This window comes from Pempheris klunzingeri, chromosome 17, assembly GCF_042242105.1.
Source record: "Pempheris klunzingeri isolate RE-2024b chromosome 17, fPemKlu1.hap1, whole genome shotgun sequence".
NCBI classification, from domain to species: domain Eukaryota; kingdom Metazoa; phylum Chordata; class Actinopteri; order Acropomatiformes; family Pempheridae; genus Pempheris; species Pempheris klunzingeri.
Genome location: NC_092028.1, coordinates 7,950,986 through 7,968,694, shown reverse-complemented (window position 1 = coordinate 7,968,694; position 17,709 = coordinate 7,950,986). Strand labels below are relative to the sequence as shown.

General features: G+C 42.8%; 3 protein-coding genes across 7 annotated transcripts in view; 1 reads left to right on the top strand and 2 right to left on the bottom strand.

Moving 5' to 3' along the window:
- Positions 1-1,713: 1,713 nt before the first annotated feature.
- On the bottom strand, positions 1,714-6,285 carry LOC139216309 (phospholipase A2 inhibitor). Its single transcript, XM_070847400.1, has 5 exons — positions 5,980-6,285; positions 5,126-5,271; positions 3,570-3,738; positions 3,316-3,478; positions 1,714-2,036 (listed from the first exon to the last, which is right to left on the bottom strand). Exons 1-5 carry the CDS (start codon positions 6,283-6,285, stop codon positions 1,735-1,737), a joined length of 1,086 nt encoding a protein of 361 aa, XP_070703501.1. The 3' UTR covers positions 1,714-1,734.
- A 2,777-nt stretch (positions 6,286-9,062) lies between these two features.
- On the top strand, positions 9,063-11,529 carry pex12 (peroxisomal biogenesis factor 12). 2 transcript variants are annotated; one of them, XM_070848104.1, is made up of 4 exons: positions 9,063-9,225; positions 9,653-9,777; positions 9,874-10,409; positions 10,770-11,529. In XM_070848104.1, exons 2-4 carry the CDS (start codon positions 9,655-9,657, stop codon positions 11,206-11,208), a joined length of 1,098 nt encoding a protein of 365 aa, XP_070704205.1. In that variant the 5' UTR covers positions 9,063-9,225; positions 9,653-9,654; the 3' UTR covers positions 11,209-11,529. The 2 variants fall into 2 exon arrangements, with proteins under 2 accessions (XP_070704205.1, XP_070704204.1); XM_070848103.1 differs by having other exon boundaries at positions 9,650-9,777.
- Positions 11,530-13,834: 2,305 nt separating this feature from the next.
- The window catches only part of hdac5 (histone deacetylase 5), a 45,733-nt gene continuing 41,858 nt past the window's right edge, over positions 13,835-17,709 (bottom strand). For all 4 annotated transcript variants that reach the window (XM_070848617.1, XM_070848619.1, XM_070848615.1 and 1 more), the window contains one exon: positions 13,835-17,433. In XM_070848617.1, coding sequence (XP_070704718.1) covers positions 17,394-17,433 — 40 coding nt within the window. In that variant the 3' untranslated portion in view covers positions 13,835-17,393. The remainder of the gene's footprint in view (positions 17,434-17,709) is intronic.

Below are 17,709 nucleotides of genomic sequence, written 5' to 3'. Positions count from 1 at the left end.
AAAGTGTAAAATATGTAGAGGAAAGTGGGCTAAAATACTTAGCGTTTCAAAAATGTGCTCAGGGTGATTAAATGTGTATTAAATGGATGAGAATGGAACAGAAGTGGAGGCCACTGACACTGCATCATCACAGGGCCCAGATTTCCACACCACATCCCCCCTCTTCTTTAAAGGTGTCAAAGGTGATCAAATAAGCACTTCAGCGCTGAGATTTTTATTCACTTTTGTTGTTGAAACTTAAAGAGAGCTTGGCGTGAGGGTCAGCAGATGTGCAAAAAAACAAGCAAGCTAACACTAATCAGAAATGTCTTTAGTGATGCTGTAAAGTTACAATGAGGGTGCAAAGTTACAAGCACACACTGACTGACAGTCTGCTCATACACAACCACAGTTCACCATCCTCTTACTAATATTCAAAATATTTAAGTACCTGTTGAATTACAGGCCATAATGGAGCAGTTTATTGAAGGGTTGGGTGATGTAGCTGAAATCATTTTAGTATTATTAAGGATAGCAAGGATAGCGATGTATTTCTAAAAATATTTGTAAATCATGACGAGATCATATCATCAAAATATGATTCAAATGACCCAATCTATCAACCATAATAGTAAAGGGGCGCTTCACTGATTTTACACCTAAGGGTCAGTTCATTTGTCATAAGTTTACTAGTCCTGCTGATGTTATAGTGATGTCATCCTGGTTATGTCGGATTAGCTTGCAACTTAAACTTATTTTGGCAAAAAGCCTGGTGAATGTGTGTTTATCAGGCATTGAGGATCTGGTAAGAGATTCTAGTTGCGTTATGGAAAACGTACGATCTAGTGTCTTTGGAGTTTGGCCGATAGAAGGGACCATCAGTAAGGATTTCTCAGCCTTTTCTCCAGTGTTTTTCTTTTTTCTTTTCTTTTTTAAGCTGTCTCTCACATGTACCCTCAACTTCAAGTGCAATACTAAATCCGTGGAATACCCCTTTAAACGATCACCCAGCCCTAGAATATAGAGCAGCACAAATAGAGCATGTTCCAGCATCCAGCTTTTACCACATTATTTGCAGTAAATTCCTGTTCACAGCTACAATATTCTGAAACAGAAAAACAGGTAAAGAAAGCAACAACTGCAAACCTGCATTAGTTTTCATTTCTGTTTCATTCTGATTTTTCACACTGATGGATTGTCTTTACCAGTTACCGGTGTTGGACTATTTGAAACTTCTACTTGCTGTTTGGATTTGAATAGAATTAAATGAGCCTCAGATAATTGGCTAAATTAATTTCAAATAGCTGTTATAATGCTGCATGCACATACAAATACATTTAAATGAATGCTCCTATATCTGTAGGATTTGAACATTTCTGACTTGGGGGACTCCAAATGATGGTATCAAACGAGACTGAAACCACACATAGCCTGCTTCTATTTTCTCTTGAACTGCTCCATGTTTGACCAAGAAAAGAACATTTCAAAGACATAGGATCTTTAAAGGTGTGGGAACTATACTGCCGTATAGTAAAACATGTGAGCAAAAACTCAAACCACAGTTACAGTTTACACTCTCTGGCCTGTTTGAATAGCAGAGGAAGAAGGGAATTTGTCCATTCAAATAATCGTCCATTCGTGGCAGCCATCTTGTATGCTCCATGCCAAGAAGTTCACTCTTTGGCGTCACAGGCTCTCCATTATTACAGGTCTCTTCTTTCTCTCACTGTCATTCTGTTATCATCTCTCAGGCTCTCACGAACTCTGAGTTTGCGTCTGCGACTCAGTGTCCCAGTTCTTCCCATGGTTCCTCTTCCTGGTCCTCTCGGCCATCACCAAGGCCGCCACCACAGTGACCAGCACGGTGATGGTGATGACGAGTACGGTGGCGGTCTCTGCGATGCACAGCTGGCTGTCCACCCAGGCCAACGAGGCCCCAGTGAGCTGCGGCGGGTCCTGACATGTCACATTGCGGTAGTCGTCGATGTGGAGGTGGCGGACGTGCAAGATCTTACTGAAGACACGATGCAGATCGCAGTCACAGCTCCATGGGTTACCTGGTGGAGCAACAGGAAAGCTGAAAGTGAAAATCAATCTAGTAATTCAAAGATTATCATTTTAATCATTGGAATTTTCCATATTTTACTTCAGCTAACTGTGCATTTCATATTACAACATGTATGAAAAAAACAAATGGAACATTTTACATTTTAAGGACAGTTTGTTTGTCCTTTTTTTAAAGGTGCAATCTGAATCTGAATCATTAAGATTATATTTAGATAGATAGATACACTCTACAAAATCCCCTACATAGAAGCACTAAGTGTCAGGAGTGGTAGTCAGGGTGGGATACTGGGCCTTAATACTGATGAGAGAGAGGCCATGAACCGAATGTGCATTTAAGCACACTATCATTCCTGATGCCATCTGGCCTTGTTCATATTGCTCATGCTGGCGGGGGGGTAGGAGATGTTCATTCCTGTCAGATAATATCTGCCATCTGGTAGCCGACACAGCACATGCCACAAACAATAGGAAAGTAGCCCACAGCCATGATACATCCTGCCACATGTCCATCATGTGCTGTGATTGATCGTAGCTTCAGTGTCTCTTTAGGCTTCTTGTTAAGATAGCAGCGCTGCCAGATGGGAAGTGAAACTATTGTACCACAGGCTTAAAATGATCATATACTGAGCAAAAATCTAAACATAAATTTGTATTTTTACACATTTAAACAACTTTTCTTTTAAACTTTTTGACGTGCCTACAGACCTACCCACAACAGTGTTTTTTTAAATTAGTTTATGTATCTTTTTTTTATTTTAAAGCAAGCTGGTGTAACTATGATGCATATGACACATGTAAAGGGCGTATGTGTCCATTAATACATCAGTGTGACAATTTTTGTAATAGCCCACCATTACAAAATCAAATTACAAGACAGCACAGCTGGAAGTCTGTTCTCATCCTGCATGAAAAAAGTTAAGGCCTAAGCTAATTTAAAAAAAATAAATAAATGGGCTTACTGGTGCGTTCATTAAGTGTGGCTGCCAGTTTTGTGAATTTGTACTGATCAGGTTCTCTTTAAAAAAAAAAAACATGAGAGAACAACAGCCATGCACAGGAGTCTCGTTCATCATCACAGCCTGCACCAAGCGTGATTGGCAGAAATGGGGTTTACGTGTTTAGAGATGCATGAACACGGATGTAGAATCCATATTTTGTTTTCCTGATTATGATGTTTGGAAATGAGAATAAAATGAGACACTTCACTTGATCAACAACAAATGTTAACACAAGGTGAACGTGGGGAACAGTAGCAGTGATACTAGAAACCTGACAACTGGATGTGAGTCGCTGTCGTATGAAGGCTGATGAAGGTCTTAAACTTGAGGTGATGCAGGTTGTTTCCCTCCAGAGCGAGGACTGCCAGGCTGTAAAGGGGAGCCAGAGCGTTGCCGTCTATCTGAGAGATGTTGTTGTTGCTCAGCTGGAGCACCTAGACAGTCAGACAGACAGGTAATCAGACAGACTTGGCATATGGGCAACCTGGTGTACATGCAGGGTCATTTCAACAGTCATGTTTGCACCTCCAGTCCAGGCAGCATATCCAGGCTCCCCTGCTGAACCACAGTCAGTTTGTTGTTGTGTAGGTAGAGCTGTCTGAGCCTGGAGAGGCCCCTGAACACACCGGGGCTGACCAACACCAACTGATTATAACTGACGTCCAGTTTCTCCATGTTGTCTAGATACTCCAAGCTGACAGAGGGAGGCAGGGAAAGTTAAGGGATGAAAGGCAGGCAGACACAAAGCTCAATCCACATGTGCTAAATACGGCTGTCTCTTGGTTCATCTACTGTAACTTTCTTCTTGCAGAACGAGTGGTGTGACCTCAGCAATATACCTGCCTGTGTGAAGTTGAATAGATAAATGGTACTTGCGATATGCAAAGGATGAGATTACTTCCTTTATAGTTAGATATGACAAACACGTTAGCTTACTCACACATGCAGCGGACACAGAGTCACATTATTGTCCAACATTTCTGTCCACCTGACGAATGCAAGTCCAATATTCATTCTTTTCCTCTCTGTTTTTGGTCTCTACCAACTCCAGAGAAACCACTTTCTTCACTTTCTTGTACAACAGCCAAAAGCTACCCTATAAGAGCCAAGGGAGTGAACCAAAACAGCAAAGTTGCAGGTCTGAAAACCAAAATACTAAGCTGGGAGGAGCAATAAAGCTTCCTGGATGATGTCATAGTACTGGAGATAATGCAATAGCTGAAGTTATTAGGGTAATGTAATGGTATGTGTATTTGTCCCAAACCGTTTGGAAGAGTACATTCTGTTCATTATGTGACTTCCTCAGTTCGATGCGCCTTCTGAACCAAACAATTACTGTCCTAATAATCGATTTCGGTCTACTGCTTGTGCAAATGGAACCAGTCATTGTCTGTCGGCTGTAGCTTGCTCGTTGGTTTAGCCCAGCTAGCCACATTAGCCAAGCTTACACAGTGTTTTTGCCATCTGTATGGCAAGCACAAATGAGAGACCAGAGCTGGAGGATCCCCCCATGACATTTAGATCCACCGCATGGGAGCACTATGGTTTCCCTGTAAGTTATAGTGAAAATAGACAGCAATTAGCATCAAACGATATGCCAACACTGATGAACTGAAGTCAGGTTAGTCTGTGTAAACTCATTTATGAATGAGTAGAGCGAACCAAAACTTAGGTGCATTCTGAACCGTGACTCTTGTGTACCGTTACATCCCTAATAGATGTTTGCAGTGTTGAATTTTAACATTTGTGCCCGGCAAAGCAAGTATGTCACAGACAAAGGTATAATGAACCATGAGATCGAAATGCAGACCTCCTCATCAATGGTCGTAAGCTTTGGGAAAAGACCAAAAGAATGAGTTTGCAGAGATGTCTGGGCTTAACATTTCAATTCTACCAACATCAGGTCAGGAGGAAGATATTCATTCACACAAAGACATCATAAGTAAAGCACATGGAATTCTGTTTACCAGTTTGAACAGTGAGGAACTATTCCTACCCATCATTCCCTGCTCTGGGGAGATGGATGCTGATGCTGTAAGAATATGGAACATGATGGTGGAGGAGAGATGGACTTGACGCACCTGTATCCAGATAAATGATGCAAGCTGTTGTGCTCCAGTCGCAGCTCTCTGAGAGCAGACAGACTGGTCGAGAAGTCGACAGGCAGAGATGTTAACTGGTTCCAACTGAGGTCGAGCTTCTCCAGGAAGGACAAAGAGAAAAATGCCTGTGGAAAGAGAAAGACAGAGAGAGGCACACATTTTAGTAACACTCTTTTTTTTACATGCACAAACACCTTTCATCCTCCCTTTACGGCAACGAAGAGTCCTTGTCACCTGCTGAGCCAGAGCTGGAAGATCCCCCCATGACATTTAGATCCACTGCATGGGAGCACTACTTTTGTCTCTCACTTTCATACAGATCTATATATCTTCCACTTCAACTTGCATTTCCACTGCTTTCATTATTCGTTCTTCTTATGTGGCATTTCAGCTGCTTTCATGGCTTACACTTGTACTGACAAATTCAACATGACATTTCAGTTGCTTTTCATTTTGTACTTAAATGCGAGCTCAGCTGCATTCAGTGATTACACTGAATGTGTGAACTCCATTGTTTTCATTTCGCAGTGCTTCCGCTTCAACTGACACTTCCAGTGCTTTTACGCCATATTCTTCAAATGGCATTTCAAATGCTTTCGGTGTTTACAAGTCAGCTAACTTTCCAACTTTTATCTCTTACTCTTCAGATGGCAGCGCAGCTACTTTCCATTTTGTGCTTTAACAGCTTTAAGTGATGACACTTCAACTGCCACTTCAAATCCTTTCAGAGTTTCAACTTGCACATGGCTCCCAAATGTGTCCAGTGCAATTTTCAGGAATTTTCCTTGTAAGATTTTGCCCCTTTTTAAGCTCCTCCACCCCCTTGTTCCTACCTGTGGTTGTATTTCTTGTATCTGGCTGTTGGTCAGCACCAGCACCCGCAGGGACCACAGTCCTGTGAAGGCTCGGGTGCCAATCTCACTCAGATTGTTTCCCCCCAGCTCCAGCAGCCATGTGCCATGAGGGAGGCCCCTGGGAACATGCTCGAACCCACGGCCACGGCAGTCAACCAAGTCAGCGTGCTCGTAACAAACACACTGGTGTGGACACAACCGTGAGCACTCGACGGACAGAAAAAAGGATGGGGGGGAATAAAAGGCATAAAGGAAGAAGAGAAGGGCCAGGGAAAAGAGACACATATTTCCTCAGGGACTGAGAGGGAGGGCAGCTTGTTCAGAGGAGTAGTTTAAATGCGGAAAGCTGAATTCTGCTGATCTCTTCACCAAGCCGTGCAGTCAGCGTAGATGCAGCTGGAAATAAGAAAGCAAGATTTTAGTTTACATTTAAATCAGTCAAGTGGAGCCTGTTTAGTTGATCTAGTAGATGTTTAAAGCTGCACTAATTGTCTTTTTATCCACTTGGGGGCAGCAGAACAAGCTAAAACACACAACATTTACGAATTAAGGCAAGTGTTTTAGACATGTTGCCTATTTACACACCCAGAAGGCCCAGAACGTGTGTGTTTCTGGCCACCAGAGTAATTAGAGTCCAATATTCATTCTCCTTTTAGCTTTTGGTCTTCACCAACTGTTGAGGGAAACATCTGCTCTATAGCTGCTAATTACTCCACTACTATGTTCACCGGATAGTAACTAACTTTTTCTGTCTCTATTTCATCAGGATTTATCAGAGCACATTGGCTGAGGGCAGAGTTTGAGGGATGCAAACCGAAACGATGAAAAAGTTCTCTACAGCTGACATAAAATAAAGAGTTGATGAGGAAGTTCATCATTTCGGTGCAACTTTAAATTTCAAGTAAGGCTGTAATTTTATTTTCTGCAGTAGTTTCATGTTGTCAAAAGTTGTTGATTTGACTGTTCTATCTGATTAGCTTTTAAGTACTGAATAAATACATTCTCGCCCCAACAGTGATGGAGAAATCTACCTTCAACTCTTCAATTCTAAACTTCTAGAAAGGGGACATAATGTAAATTTACCCGCTATCGTTTTTAATTTGATCATGACTGAAGAATAAGATACGCCTTAACAAAACCACTAACCATTCCTAACACTGACACCAAAATCATTCTATCCTAATAACCCATAATCCTTTCATACAGTAGAAAGCCACGTACATAAACAACAGATAGTCTAATCAGTATTTAAGCACTAATGTCACGACACCTCGGATTTTTCCACCATTTTTCTTTCCTGAAAACTACATTTTTCACCTCTTTACTGAGAAGAGCACATGCTTTCTAAAATCAAATACCAACATTTCATCATTACATAACTGACTTACTTTTAAATCTTTCTCATTATTGCTAGACTTGTCTTTAGCAAGGATTTTTCATCCGATTTATTCCTTCCTCTCCCATGAAAATGTAATTACATAATCACAGTCATTAAGAGCGGCACAGCAGAACGGATTAATTCAGCGAGTATGTCTTGTATGCACTCACTAACATAGCATGGAAGCAAGACTAGTATTCCAGCGTTTCTTTCTTATTCACTGCAGTGTTCTTCCCTGGCTCAACACTATTTGGTGCATTCTTACATTTTCAAGACAAAAACGGACTACAGTGAAAATCACACAAAGTTAAGTGTAAAAGCAACAATCAAATGATGCAAATATCTCCTCAGAGGTCTAAGCCTCCCTCTCCTACACTCACCTCCTCTGCTGATGAAAGTCTCCATACTGGATCATCTACTTCTATATGTCCTCTGACTTCACTGGATGTCAGGGAGACGATGGACAGCGAGAGAAACGAAGACAGAGTGATGATGGAGACTCTCAGTACAGTCAGCTGTGTCAGTAATCCTCTTATCCTCTCCAATCGCCAAATGTTTCCTCTCATCCACTAAACTCTGGCAGCTCATCTGATGTTTTTATCATGTCTCGGCCTCTGGCCCCCTCCCTCTGGTTTCCCACTAATACCACTAGGGAGCCTTGGCGTCTCTCCAGATGTCTGTTTCACTGACTTTAATATTATAGAAAAACTAAGCTAACATCTTTTGAAGATGAGTCGTGTGTGTTTGACAGACGGACAGAGAAATAAACGAAACAAGAGCTGATTTGCCAACCAAAATTTCACATGTCAGCATCAGTGCTGGTCTCATTTACGACCAGGCCGAGCAGACACTTGTCATGGGCTCCCAGGGGGCCAAAACCACGGGCAACACCAACCTTACTGTGTGTCAGCTGAAGCATTTCGGCCTAATCTCCAAGCCCTGTCTTGAGGATGGCTTTTGTGTTTTTGTTTTTAGAGTTACAAATCATATTCCAGATATTGCTTTGAATCATCATCTTTGCTCGAATATAATATTGGAAATGTCAAATCCATGGCTGGATAAGTGTGAAAATGCCCCGAATCCCCAGGCTCACTGCATGCTGGTTGGTCTTGTTATTCTGACTGATTTCAGATCTGTTGGGAAATTTGACTCTCTCTCTTTAGATTACAACATGAGCAGATCCTGTGTTACTGTTATTATCTGTGTCTGCCCTGTCTTTGACCTTTAAGTCCTTGAATATGGTTTACAATGTGGTCTCATTATTTATGTATTTATCTATTCATTTATTTATCTATCTTTATTGATTTCACATTTTGCATTTTCAGTTAAATTCAAATGTATCCCTGTAAGGTCAATTATTTTATTCTATACAGCAACTTACAACTTCCCACCCAGATCAACATATGCACAGACAGACTAAGAGTTTTAAAACTACTTGTTAGGCTAACAGACAACTATTAATCCTCCAGTAAACACCAGGCTTCTTTTCTTCCTCCATAACGCGCCCTCCTCATGTTCTCATGATGGATTTTCCCAAACAAGACGACTGATGGAGCGGCCGGAAAGACGTACGCTGCGTCATGACGTTGCATGCGCTCTGAGGAGCGAGTGCGGAAGTGGCGGTTGTTGTGAACGGTTCATATTTGCGCTGCAAACGTCCGGTACCGGAAGAGGAGTGACAGACGAGCTGTGTCTCTGTTTTGTTTTTTTTGCTGTAAAGTCCAGAGCAGCGTGAGGAGTTTTTAAATGAGCGTGTGATGTTGACGAAGGAGACGCCAGGAAATTTCTGCGACGTAGTCCTGCTAATTTACAGCTAACAGCTAGCAGAGGAAGCTAAGTTGGCGAAGGTAGACCACATGGCTGCATAAATAACACCACCTGCACATATTATTAACCACCTCTGTCTTCTACTGTCTAACTACTACTGTCAACTTAGCATGAAAGCTACTGGGTTATGTCAATACTTGCTAAACAACGGCAGTTAGCTAAACAGTAACATGACCTGTAAGATACAACCTAACCACTCACTGTATGAACAGTATACCTCCGCCTGTGTGTTTAGGATATGAAACAACCTTGGTGTGTAAAATAGTGTAGCAGAGTGTTGATGCAAACGATAGTTAAAGTGTTTATAAGAAAATAGGTCCTGTAAATGTCAATAGGAAATGCATATAGCTCATTTAGATCCATTTATTGGAGGTTGACATTAGTGTTTCAGTGTCTGTCCACTTCTGCTGTAAAATTAAAAGTCCCTGTGTTGTGATGGTGCAGCAGTCATGGCAGAGGCCGGAGCCCATCTGACCTCCACCGCTGTGAACGAGCAGCCGTCAGTGTTTGAGGTCCTGGCGCAGGAGTCTCTGATGGAGGCGGTGAGACCGGCGCTGAGGCATGCTGTCAAGGTGATCGGTGAAGAAATGCTGTAGAGCTCATCACTGTGTCTGTTGTTACTGTTTATGTGTGGGTATTTACTTGATCTTCCTTGGTGTCCTTCTCAGGTTCTGGCAGAGTCCAACCCGTCCCGTTTTGGTCTCCTGTGGCGTTGCTTTGATGAGCTGTACCTGCTGCTGGACCTTCTCCTCCAGAACCACTTCCTGTCCCACTGTAGCGCCTCCTTTTCAGAGAATTTCTACGGCCTGAAGAGAGTTTCCGGAGGGCGGGGACTTCCTGTCCACCTCGGGCTGCACAGGAAGTCACACTGGCGCTCTCTTCTTCTTCTGTGCCTGGTTCCGTACCTGCGGGCCAAGCTAGAGGCAACACTGGCGTGGCAGAGGGATGAAGAGGACTTCTCCATCCGCCTGGCGCAGAGCAGGAGCCGGAGGCTGTACCGGGCGGCCGTGGCAGCATACCCTTATGTCAGCTCAGCCTGGCAGGCCTGGGTGTTCTGCCAGCAGCTGCTCTTTGTCTTTGGAGTCGCCAAGACCCATAATCCTCTGCTGTTGCTGGCCAGGGTCAGACTGGCGCGACTAAATGCTCAAGATATCAGAGATATGGAATTAAAGACCAACAAAACTGGCATCCCAGCTGCTGCGAGGTACATTCAAAGTGTGTGTTTGATATTAGTGCTAAATTAATGGTGGCAAGAGTTGAAACATTTCTGTCTTTCTCCAAATGGAGAGCAATATTTTTTGCCCCACTTTCAGTCTCATCTGGCCCCAGTCAGGCACTTAAATGTATAGATGATGACAGTTAGTGTTGGATGCATGTTGGGTCGGAGTGATTTGCATGTAACCTAAAAGCAAAGTCTATCTAAGAAACCTAAATCAGGACAAAAAAACTACTTCCAAAAGCCCAAAGAGAGCAAGAAAATGAAGAAAATATTATTGCAGGTGGCTACAAGCCAGACAAAGATGTTGATCCCATTACCCACAATGCATTGCTCTTCTGTTTGCAGCCTGACACAGAAAGCGTGGTGGTTGATGTCGCAGGCAGCGAGGGGCGTGGCCTTGTCCCTCTCCACCTCCCTGTCTTTGGGCGTCTTCTTCCTGCAGTTCCTGGAGTGGTGGTACTCCTCGGAGAACCAGAGCACCGTGAAAACCCTCACCTCCCTGCCTGCTCCTCCGCCCCCCCTCCACCTGCAGCAGGAGCAGAGCTGCCGGGACTCTCCATCCATCACAGCCAATCACAGCGAAGAGCCCCTGCCTGGCTCTGACAGCAGGAACTGCCCGTTGTGCCGGGGGCTTCGTACAAACGCCACGGTGCTGTCCACCTCGGGCTTTGTGTTCTGTTACCGCTGCATCTACATGTATGTGAAAGCCAACCGCCGCTGCCCGCTAACTGGCTATCCCTCCGAACTGCAACACCTCATCAAGATCTACTCCCCGGAGAGCTAGAGCACATCGACTGACGACATGTTCAAGTTCACTTCCAGCATGTGGGGACTTTTTCAGAAAACCGTGGCCTTGTTTTTAAAAAACGTCAGCAGGAGGCGACGATTCAGTGAGTTCCCTTCTGCAACCGAGAGCTGAATGTTTAGGACTTGCAAGACTCCCTGTGTGGAAATACTGTATTTCTTTGGGACACAACGTGATTTCCTTTTGTATGAAATAAGCTGTGTATAAATTGTTCAGTGATCCAAGCCGATTTAGGAATGAAGCTGGAATTCCCTTTCAGCTCACATATTTATTCTAATTAAATTCATCATTAAATTGTTTCCTCAATACTATTAAGAGGTTTTTTTTTTTTTTTTTGAAACTGCAGTAGCAAATGCTTCCAATCAGAAGTTCTCAACCCAAAGATATTTAATTGATAAACTCAGATTTGTAACGTAATTGTAATGTAATTTGATTTGAGTAAATCAGATTACATTCAGAATCATGACTTAGTATTTCTAGTCTTGACTAAGATCCTGTGTAGGAATGCACATAAACTTTTAATTTTACACCTACACCTTTGTTACTTTTGGACAGGTTATGAGTAAATGCAACAGGAAGTCGGTGAATTGCTTTATTGAGTTTTAACAGACAAGTTTAACAACAGGCCCACTTAAAAAAAAAACAAAGAAACAGATAATCAGGATCAACGTCACAACATTACAGTGAGAGTAATAAAAAAGGGCTTAATTAAAATGTCCACAAACCCCTGAAATTAAATTGAGTGTGAAGAATCACAAGAGTCACTTTCCCTTTTTAAGCTCTTGCAACACAATTCATCAACAGGAAATCAGGACGAGAAGAAAAAACGGGCTGAAAGTTCAAAAAAGGGACAAGTATCATCATCAATAATAGTCACAGTAATAGATTGCTCAAATAGCGTGTATTGCACATGTGTACACATATATGCACTTTATATACATGTGAGTCAGCGAGAACTAGACACATGTTGTATTGTCTCAACAGGAAAGAATCTGGATAAAACGACAGCACAGACGGAGAATAGTCAGGAATGTGCTTGTGATCAGTTCCAACAAAAACGGCGTTTTCCAATTTTTCAGTCACGAGCCCAACGAGAGAAAGGTAACAGAGGGGGCTTCTCCCCTTAAAAGCAGAAGGAGGTAAAAGAGCGAGAGAGAGACAGAGAAGGTGACAGTCACACTGAGGCTGAACCTCCTCCGTCCCACCCAGAGTCCAAAAATTCCCCCCCCCACCCCCACCGCATCATAGCAGGACACTACACTTACACCACAGTATCAAACATATAAAGAAATATACAGTATCAACTCATGTAGCAAAATAGTGTGAGTGTGTGTGTGTGTGTGTGTGTGTGTGGTAGCAACAGTACAGCTGTGTCAGCCTCTGGACTGGGGAGGTTTCTTCACCCTCAGGACACAAACCGTCAGGCTGTCAGTGCTCTGAATGTTGGAGTTTTAAATGCATGGGTTAGAGACGGGTGGTGCTGATTGTTCTGAAGGTGCCCCCACCCCCTCCCCTCTGTTCATTGTACAAACCATCCAGAAGTGACTCACTAAGGCCTTTTTCACAGAACACATTGTGACCGAACAGGAAAGGGGTAAATAATAGTAAAATGAATGAATGCAGATTTCAGTTTAGCTAGTTTAGTTGAGGGTGGGGGTGTACATGCTGTCACAGCTCACTGGGACAGAAGTCATGTTACTAAAACCTGTGCTTTTCCCACTGCTGTGAAAAAGGCCTCTCTGTGCTTTTGCGTCGGCTCAGTTTGTTACTTCAGTCTTGTCTTTGTGGTTTTGGCACACTCATTTCTGTTCATTAGAACAACTCATTAAAGCGATTGCTGAAATGTCGAACCACAGCATCACTGCTACAGCAAAAGGCCGGGCCGTGTTCCAAAATGAATTGTTTTGGGAGAGAGGGGTGAGGCGCTGTAATTCAGGAGGACGGTGCACACTGTTTGGCAACCTCTTCCTCGCAGCCATTCATGGTGTTTGCACACATGAAAAGCAGGAGCAGTTGTGTGGAGAATCACCGATCACTGAGTGAGGAGGGCTTTTACTGTCGGTCTTGGAAAGACTGTCGTCCACTCTGTTGAATGCTAATCCAGTTTTGTCCGACGGGCAAACACATGAATGTGAGTGTTTGTGAGACAGTAGGCAAGTAAGAACATTTAAAATCTCCAAAATATTATCCAAAATAACTCTCCAGGGCATTTTTACATTTTTTCCCCCAAGCTTTTCTCTAATCTACGCTTCTTCTTATTATGATGAACTTGGCTTGTTTCAGACCTCTTAAGATTTTATTTAAAATGAAACAATCTGAAAATCTCTCTTTGACTGAATTTTGGCAACTCATAGACACACACAGTCACTGCTTCTCTTTAAAGTGTCACAAGGGTTGGGAACAGCTGATGTAAACCGCTTCATCTGACGGGAAACATTTTGGGAACAGCTATGGTGAGTAAAGTTGGGGTTTTCTTTGCGTCTCTTGCCCCTTCTACAAAAGTTATTACATTCCCAGATCAACATGCTGAATGCAGTGTTGTCATTTACAGAAATGATGGCCAAAACTACAAAAATAAGGCCCAAGCTGTGACCAACCACAATGAACGCTCAATGTTGAAAACATGTTGAACTGCAGTTCCTCTAATGGCCACTAGGTGTTACTGCAGACACAGGGGGGAAAGCCAAATTCTTCCATAAAGAATCTGATTCCATGACTCTGTGGTGGTGATTTCAATCAATAGCAGAGAAAATGTTAAGGCATTTTTACTGGGGTGATATAAATTGCTATAATTAATCTCGTCCCACCACAGCTGTTTGTTTTAATCCTCCAGCCGAGCTCAGACGTCAATTTTTTTATCTCTCTTGAGTTACCAATCCAGCCAACTCCAACACTCTACCCCCATAACGAGGCGCTGCGATCACTGATTACTGTTATTATGGACAAAATGGCCTTGGTGTTTACATTGGTACAAAAAGACTACATTGAACCGTCTGGAAACACAGCTCAATAAATCAATCACCACTCTGTCCACTCCACCTGACAGATGATACACAAGCAGCACTCAACCACACGTGTAAAAACTAGAGGGAGCTGCAACGACGATGTAAGCTGTGATGCTGTCTGCAGTGTTGCCATGGCAGCACTACAGCTGGACATTGTAGTTCTCCTGACCGATCAGTGTTTATATTGCTTAGAACAGATGGGACCCAGAGGTAGCAGCGGGAGCTACAACACCCGCTGCACCACAGAGGGTCCTGGGAAACGGACTTTAGTGAGGTTCAGCATTGTGTCCGGCAGAGTTGGCTTACTGTGTTTCTCAGTCTAGTTTCTAGAGATGTGGATAATAGAGTGGTCCAGTTCTGAAGCTGCACTTTAAGGTGGCCAAGTGAAAGCATGGCGGGAAATGATGTGAGGTTGGAGGGGGCCTGAAGCGCTCACAGACAGCTGAGAGCAACAAATGAACACACACAGTTGGCATGTTTGAGCCATGCTCGCCAACAGTGGATGGGATGCGTATGGAGTTTTGGTTGGACTTCTGTGTGCTTGAACAAACCTTTTAATACCCCGTTCATCCATTTTAAAAATATGTTTGTGTGTTTTCTCCCCCCAAGTGGTTGGTGTAGCATAAGCGTGAAGCTAAAAGAACTGAATTTACATAAATAGCACCAGAGCAAAAAGACCTCAAGTTTTCTCCGAAGGTTTGCCAAATGTTGGCATGCCACTACAATTGATTTCTGCTTTTGGCCTAGTGTGAGCAATGCTGACTTATCACACAACAGAACGGTTCCATCGATGTGAATCGGCAGTCACAGAGTGGTTGGGGAACAGCACACCGTGTATGGTGGTCACTGAGTGGGTTAGAAAGGTTGTTACAGCAAAAATGTTGAAAAAATTAACTCACGGATGGGCTCACTTCTTAGCCACTTCAATGTGGGACAAATGACAGCAAAACAAAACTACCCAATACACCCTGAACAACAAAGGTTACCAACGTTGAACTCAAAATTCAGTTCTTTTCATTTGTGCACTGTACAATGGACTTTTCAAACAATACACATACTGCGTACAAAAACTGGTTCTGCTGCTCAAAACTAGCGTGGAAGTAAAGCAAACACTAGCTGTGTACCGCTCCCTTTGGTAAGTCACATCTTTTACTGGACAACTGCCTCGTGTTGTCTTTCCCCCGTCTCACATGTGGCTAAATGATGGCCGACCGTCCGGTGAGTTTGTAGTTTCAACATTATTGATACTGTAACACATTTGTGGAGCCGGTCGCTGACTAAAATGTCAATGTTACAGGAGCTGGTGATTAAGAACTGTAATATGTAGTACGTCGTTCAGGGCTAATGAATATCACAAGCCATGGAGGGGCTAGCTAACTTCCTGTTGGACTACAAAAACATCATCACTGGACCAGCCTATTCAACCAGTTGTGACCTTTGACCTTAATATCTATTTCCCTGTAGTTGCTGCTGTTTGCCTGTGGAGGGCAGTGCTGCCTGCCTGGTCCTGCCAGAGGAACCGCAGCTCGCTGTTCGCCTCCAACAACAACCACTACGTGCCAACATCCAGAACATCCTCAACATCTGGAAACAAACAAACAAACAAGATGGCGGTCTGATGTCATCAGACCGTGTGCTTACCGCCTGTCAAACAGCCAAACCTTAAAACATCAAATCTCCAAATAGAATATATTCATAAATCCAATCTTATTGGATAAAACACTGTTTACATATATATATTTATATAGAATATCATTTTGTCTTTTTTATACAAAAAGAGAAAGCATTTTGTGTTTTATACATATATGTATGTACAGATATAGAAAAGTGACCACACTGAGTCTGCTGTGACGTAACCGTGGGCAACTGGACAGGAGACAGTATTTACACCAAACATGAATTATCATAATTAAAAATAAAAAAAAACAAAGGAAGAAAGAATGTGGTGGTCATTGTGGGGTGACGAAAACGTGCCACGATCCTACAATCCCCCTCAGAGAAGAAGGGACGGGGCTCAGGTCACATGACTCTCAACCAAAATGAGTGAAAGAGAGAGAGAGAGAGAGAGAGAGAGAGAGGAGTGACAGAGAGGTGGTGTTCTGAAGTGATGCGGTTTCAAACAATGAATACTGCTTATAACAGGCCTGATCCTGAGACACTCACCAGATCCCATAAAAGTCTGATTGAATATTATTATTATTAATGTTACATTAATATTCAATGAAGATTTTTACTGGGGATGTCTAGTGTGTAATGATGGCTTTAAGAAGCTTTTCTTCAGTCTGTTGGGAATATGCGGTGTGAATAGTGTACCATCTGAACAAAAATACAATTCTTAGCAGTTTTAATACATTTCTGAATATATAGTCATATCAACTCTCGTGATTCTCTCTCTCTCGCCGTCTCTCTTGCTAAATTAGTGAGATAAGAGCAAATTAAGGCATCCAGATGAAGAAACAAAGACTCAAAAATGAACTGACTGACTGAAAAAACAGCAGTATGTGTGTGTGCATCAGTGTGTTTCTTCAGTCCTGATTGGCTGGTTGTTTGCTGAGGTGCTGTGTTTGTGGTTTCCGATTGGACGGTTTGTTTTAAGAAAAGGCACCTAGTTCCTCCTCCTCCTCTGCTCATTTTGAAAAAGGTAATTCCTCCTTTCGCTCGGCCTGTGTCTCTGATACACACAGACAGACAAGAAGACAAGTCGTCTGCTTGTGTCTGTCGTTGTTTTGACAGGATTCAAATTCAGGTTTTCCACAGTCATCGGTCCGCTGTGGAAACAGAGGAGCAGGGACAAAGTAGAAAGACAGGAGAGTGATCGGGGGACTGGAAAAAAAAAAAATCAGTGGCGCTTTGTGCAGGTGGTAAAGTGTACAGGTTACAAGACGTGTCTCCTAGCTGACCCTCTCCTCCTCTGGTTTCCGTGGAGATGCTAACAAGTCGTCTGCTGCTCCTTGGACTAATGAACCAGTAGGAAAGAGATGTGTCCATATTTTCACGGATCCCACCTTCTCCTGCCTCCAAACTGTTCTCTACAGACAGCCGGAATCCTCTAAAACAACACAATTCCAATCCGCGGAGGAAGAAGAAAAGGAAGAGGAAGAGGAGGTGCCAGAAGGAGGTGAATGTGGAGTTTTTGTGTGTTTCTCGTTTAAGCTCCTCCTACAATACAGGCTCTTCTTCCATTGGCTCCTCTGTAGACCTGTGGGCAAAGCAAACATCAAGATAAATAAATTCTAATTAATCAAAAATAAGTCTCAAGTTTAATATTATATGGTAAAATGATGATGGTGACTAATGTTAACTAATGTTAGCTAACTTCAGGTAAATATTGTTCTATACCACACATCTTGTTGACTTTAAGACTGTGTTCCACTTGTGCTGCTGTTACAAAAGCTTAGCATTGTAAACGCATTAAGTGTTATGTTAAAATTGTCACTTGTAGCCATAGTGGCCACTGTAACTGAAGTAACATAGT

Coding starts and splice junctions, on each gene's coding strand:
- LOC139216309 (XM_070847400.1), bottom strand. CDS start 6,285: ATGTGTCTCTTTTCCCTGGCCCTTCTCTTCTTCCTTTATGCCTTTTAT. Junction 3,479..3,569: donor ATATGCTGCCTGGACTGGAG/GTGCAAACATGA, acceptor CTGACTGTCTAG/GTGCTCCAGCTGAGCAACAA. Junction 2,037..3,315: donor GACTCACATCCAGTTGTCAG/GTTTCTAGTATC, acceptor TTGCTCCACCAG/GTAACCCATGGAGCTGTGAC.
- pex12 (XM_070848104.1), top strand. CDS start 9,655: ATGGCAGAGGCCGGAGCCCATCTGACCTCCACCGCTGTGAACGAGCAG. Junction 9,778..9,873: donor CGCTGAGGCATGCTGTCAAG/GTGATCGGTGAA, acceptor TGTCCTTCTCAG/GTTCTGGCAGAGTCCAACCC. Junction 10,410..10,769: donor GGCATCCCAGCTGCTGCGAG/GTACATTCAAAG, acceptor TTCTGTTTGCAG/CCTGACACAGAAAGCGTGGT.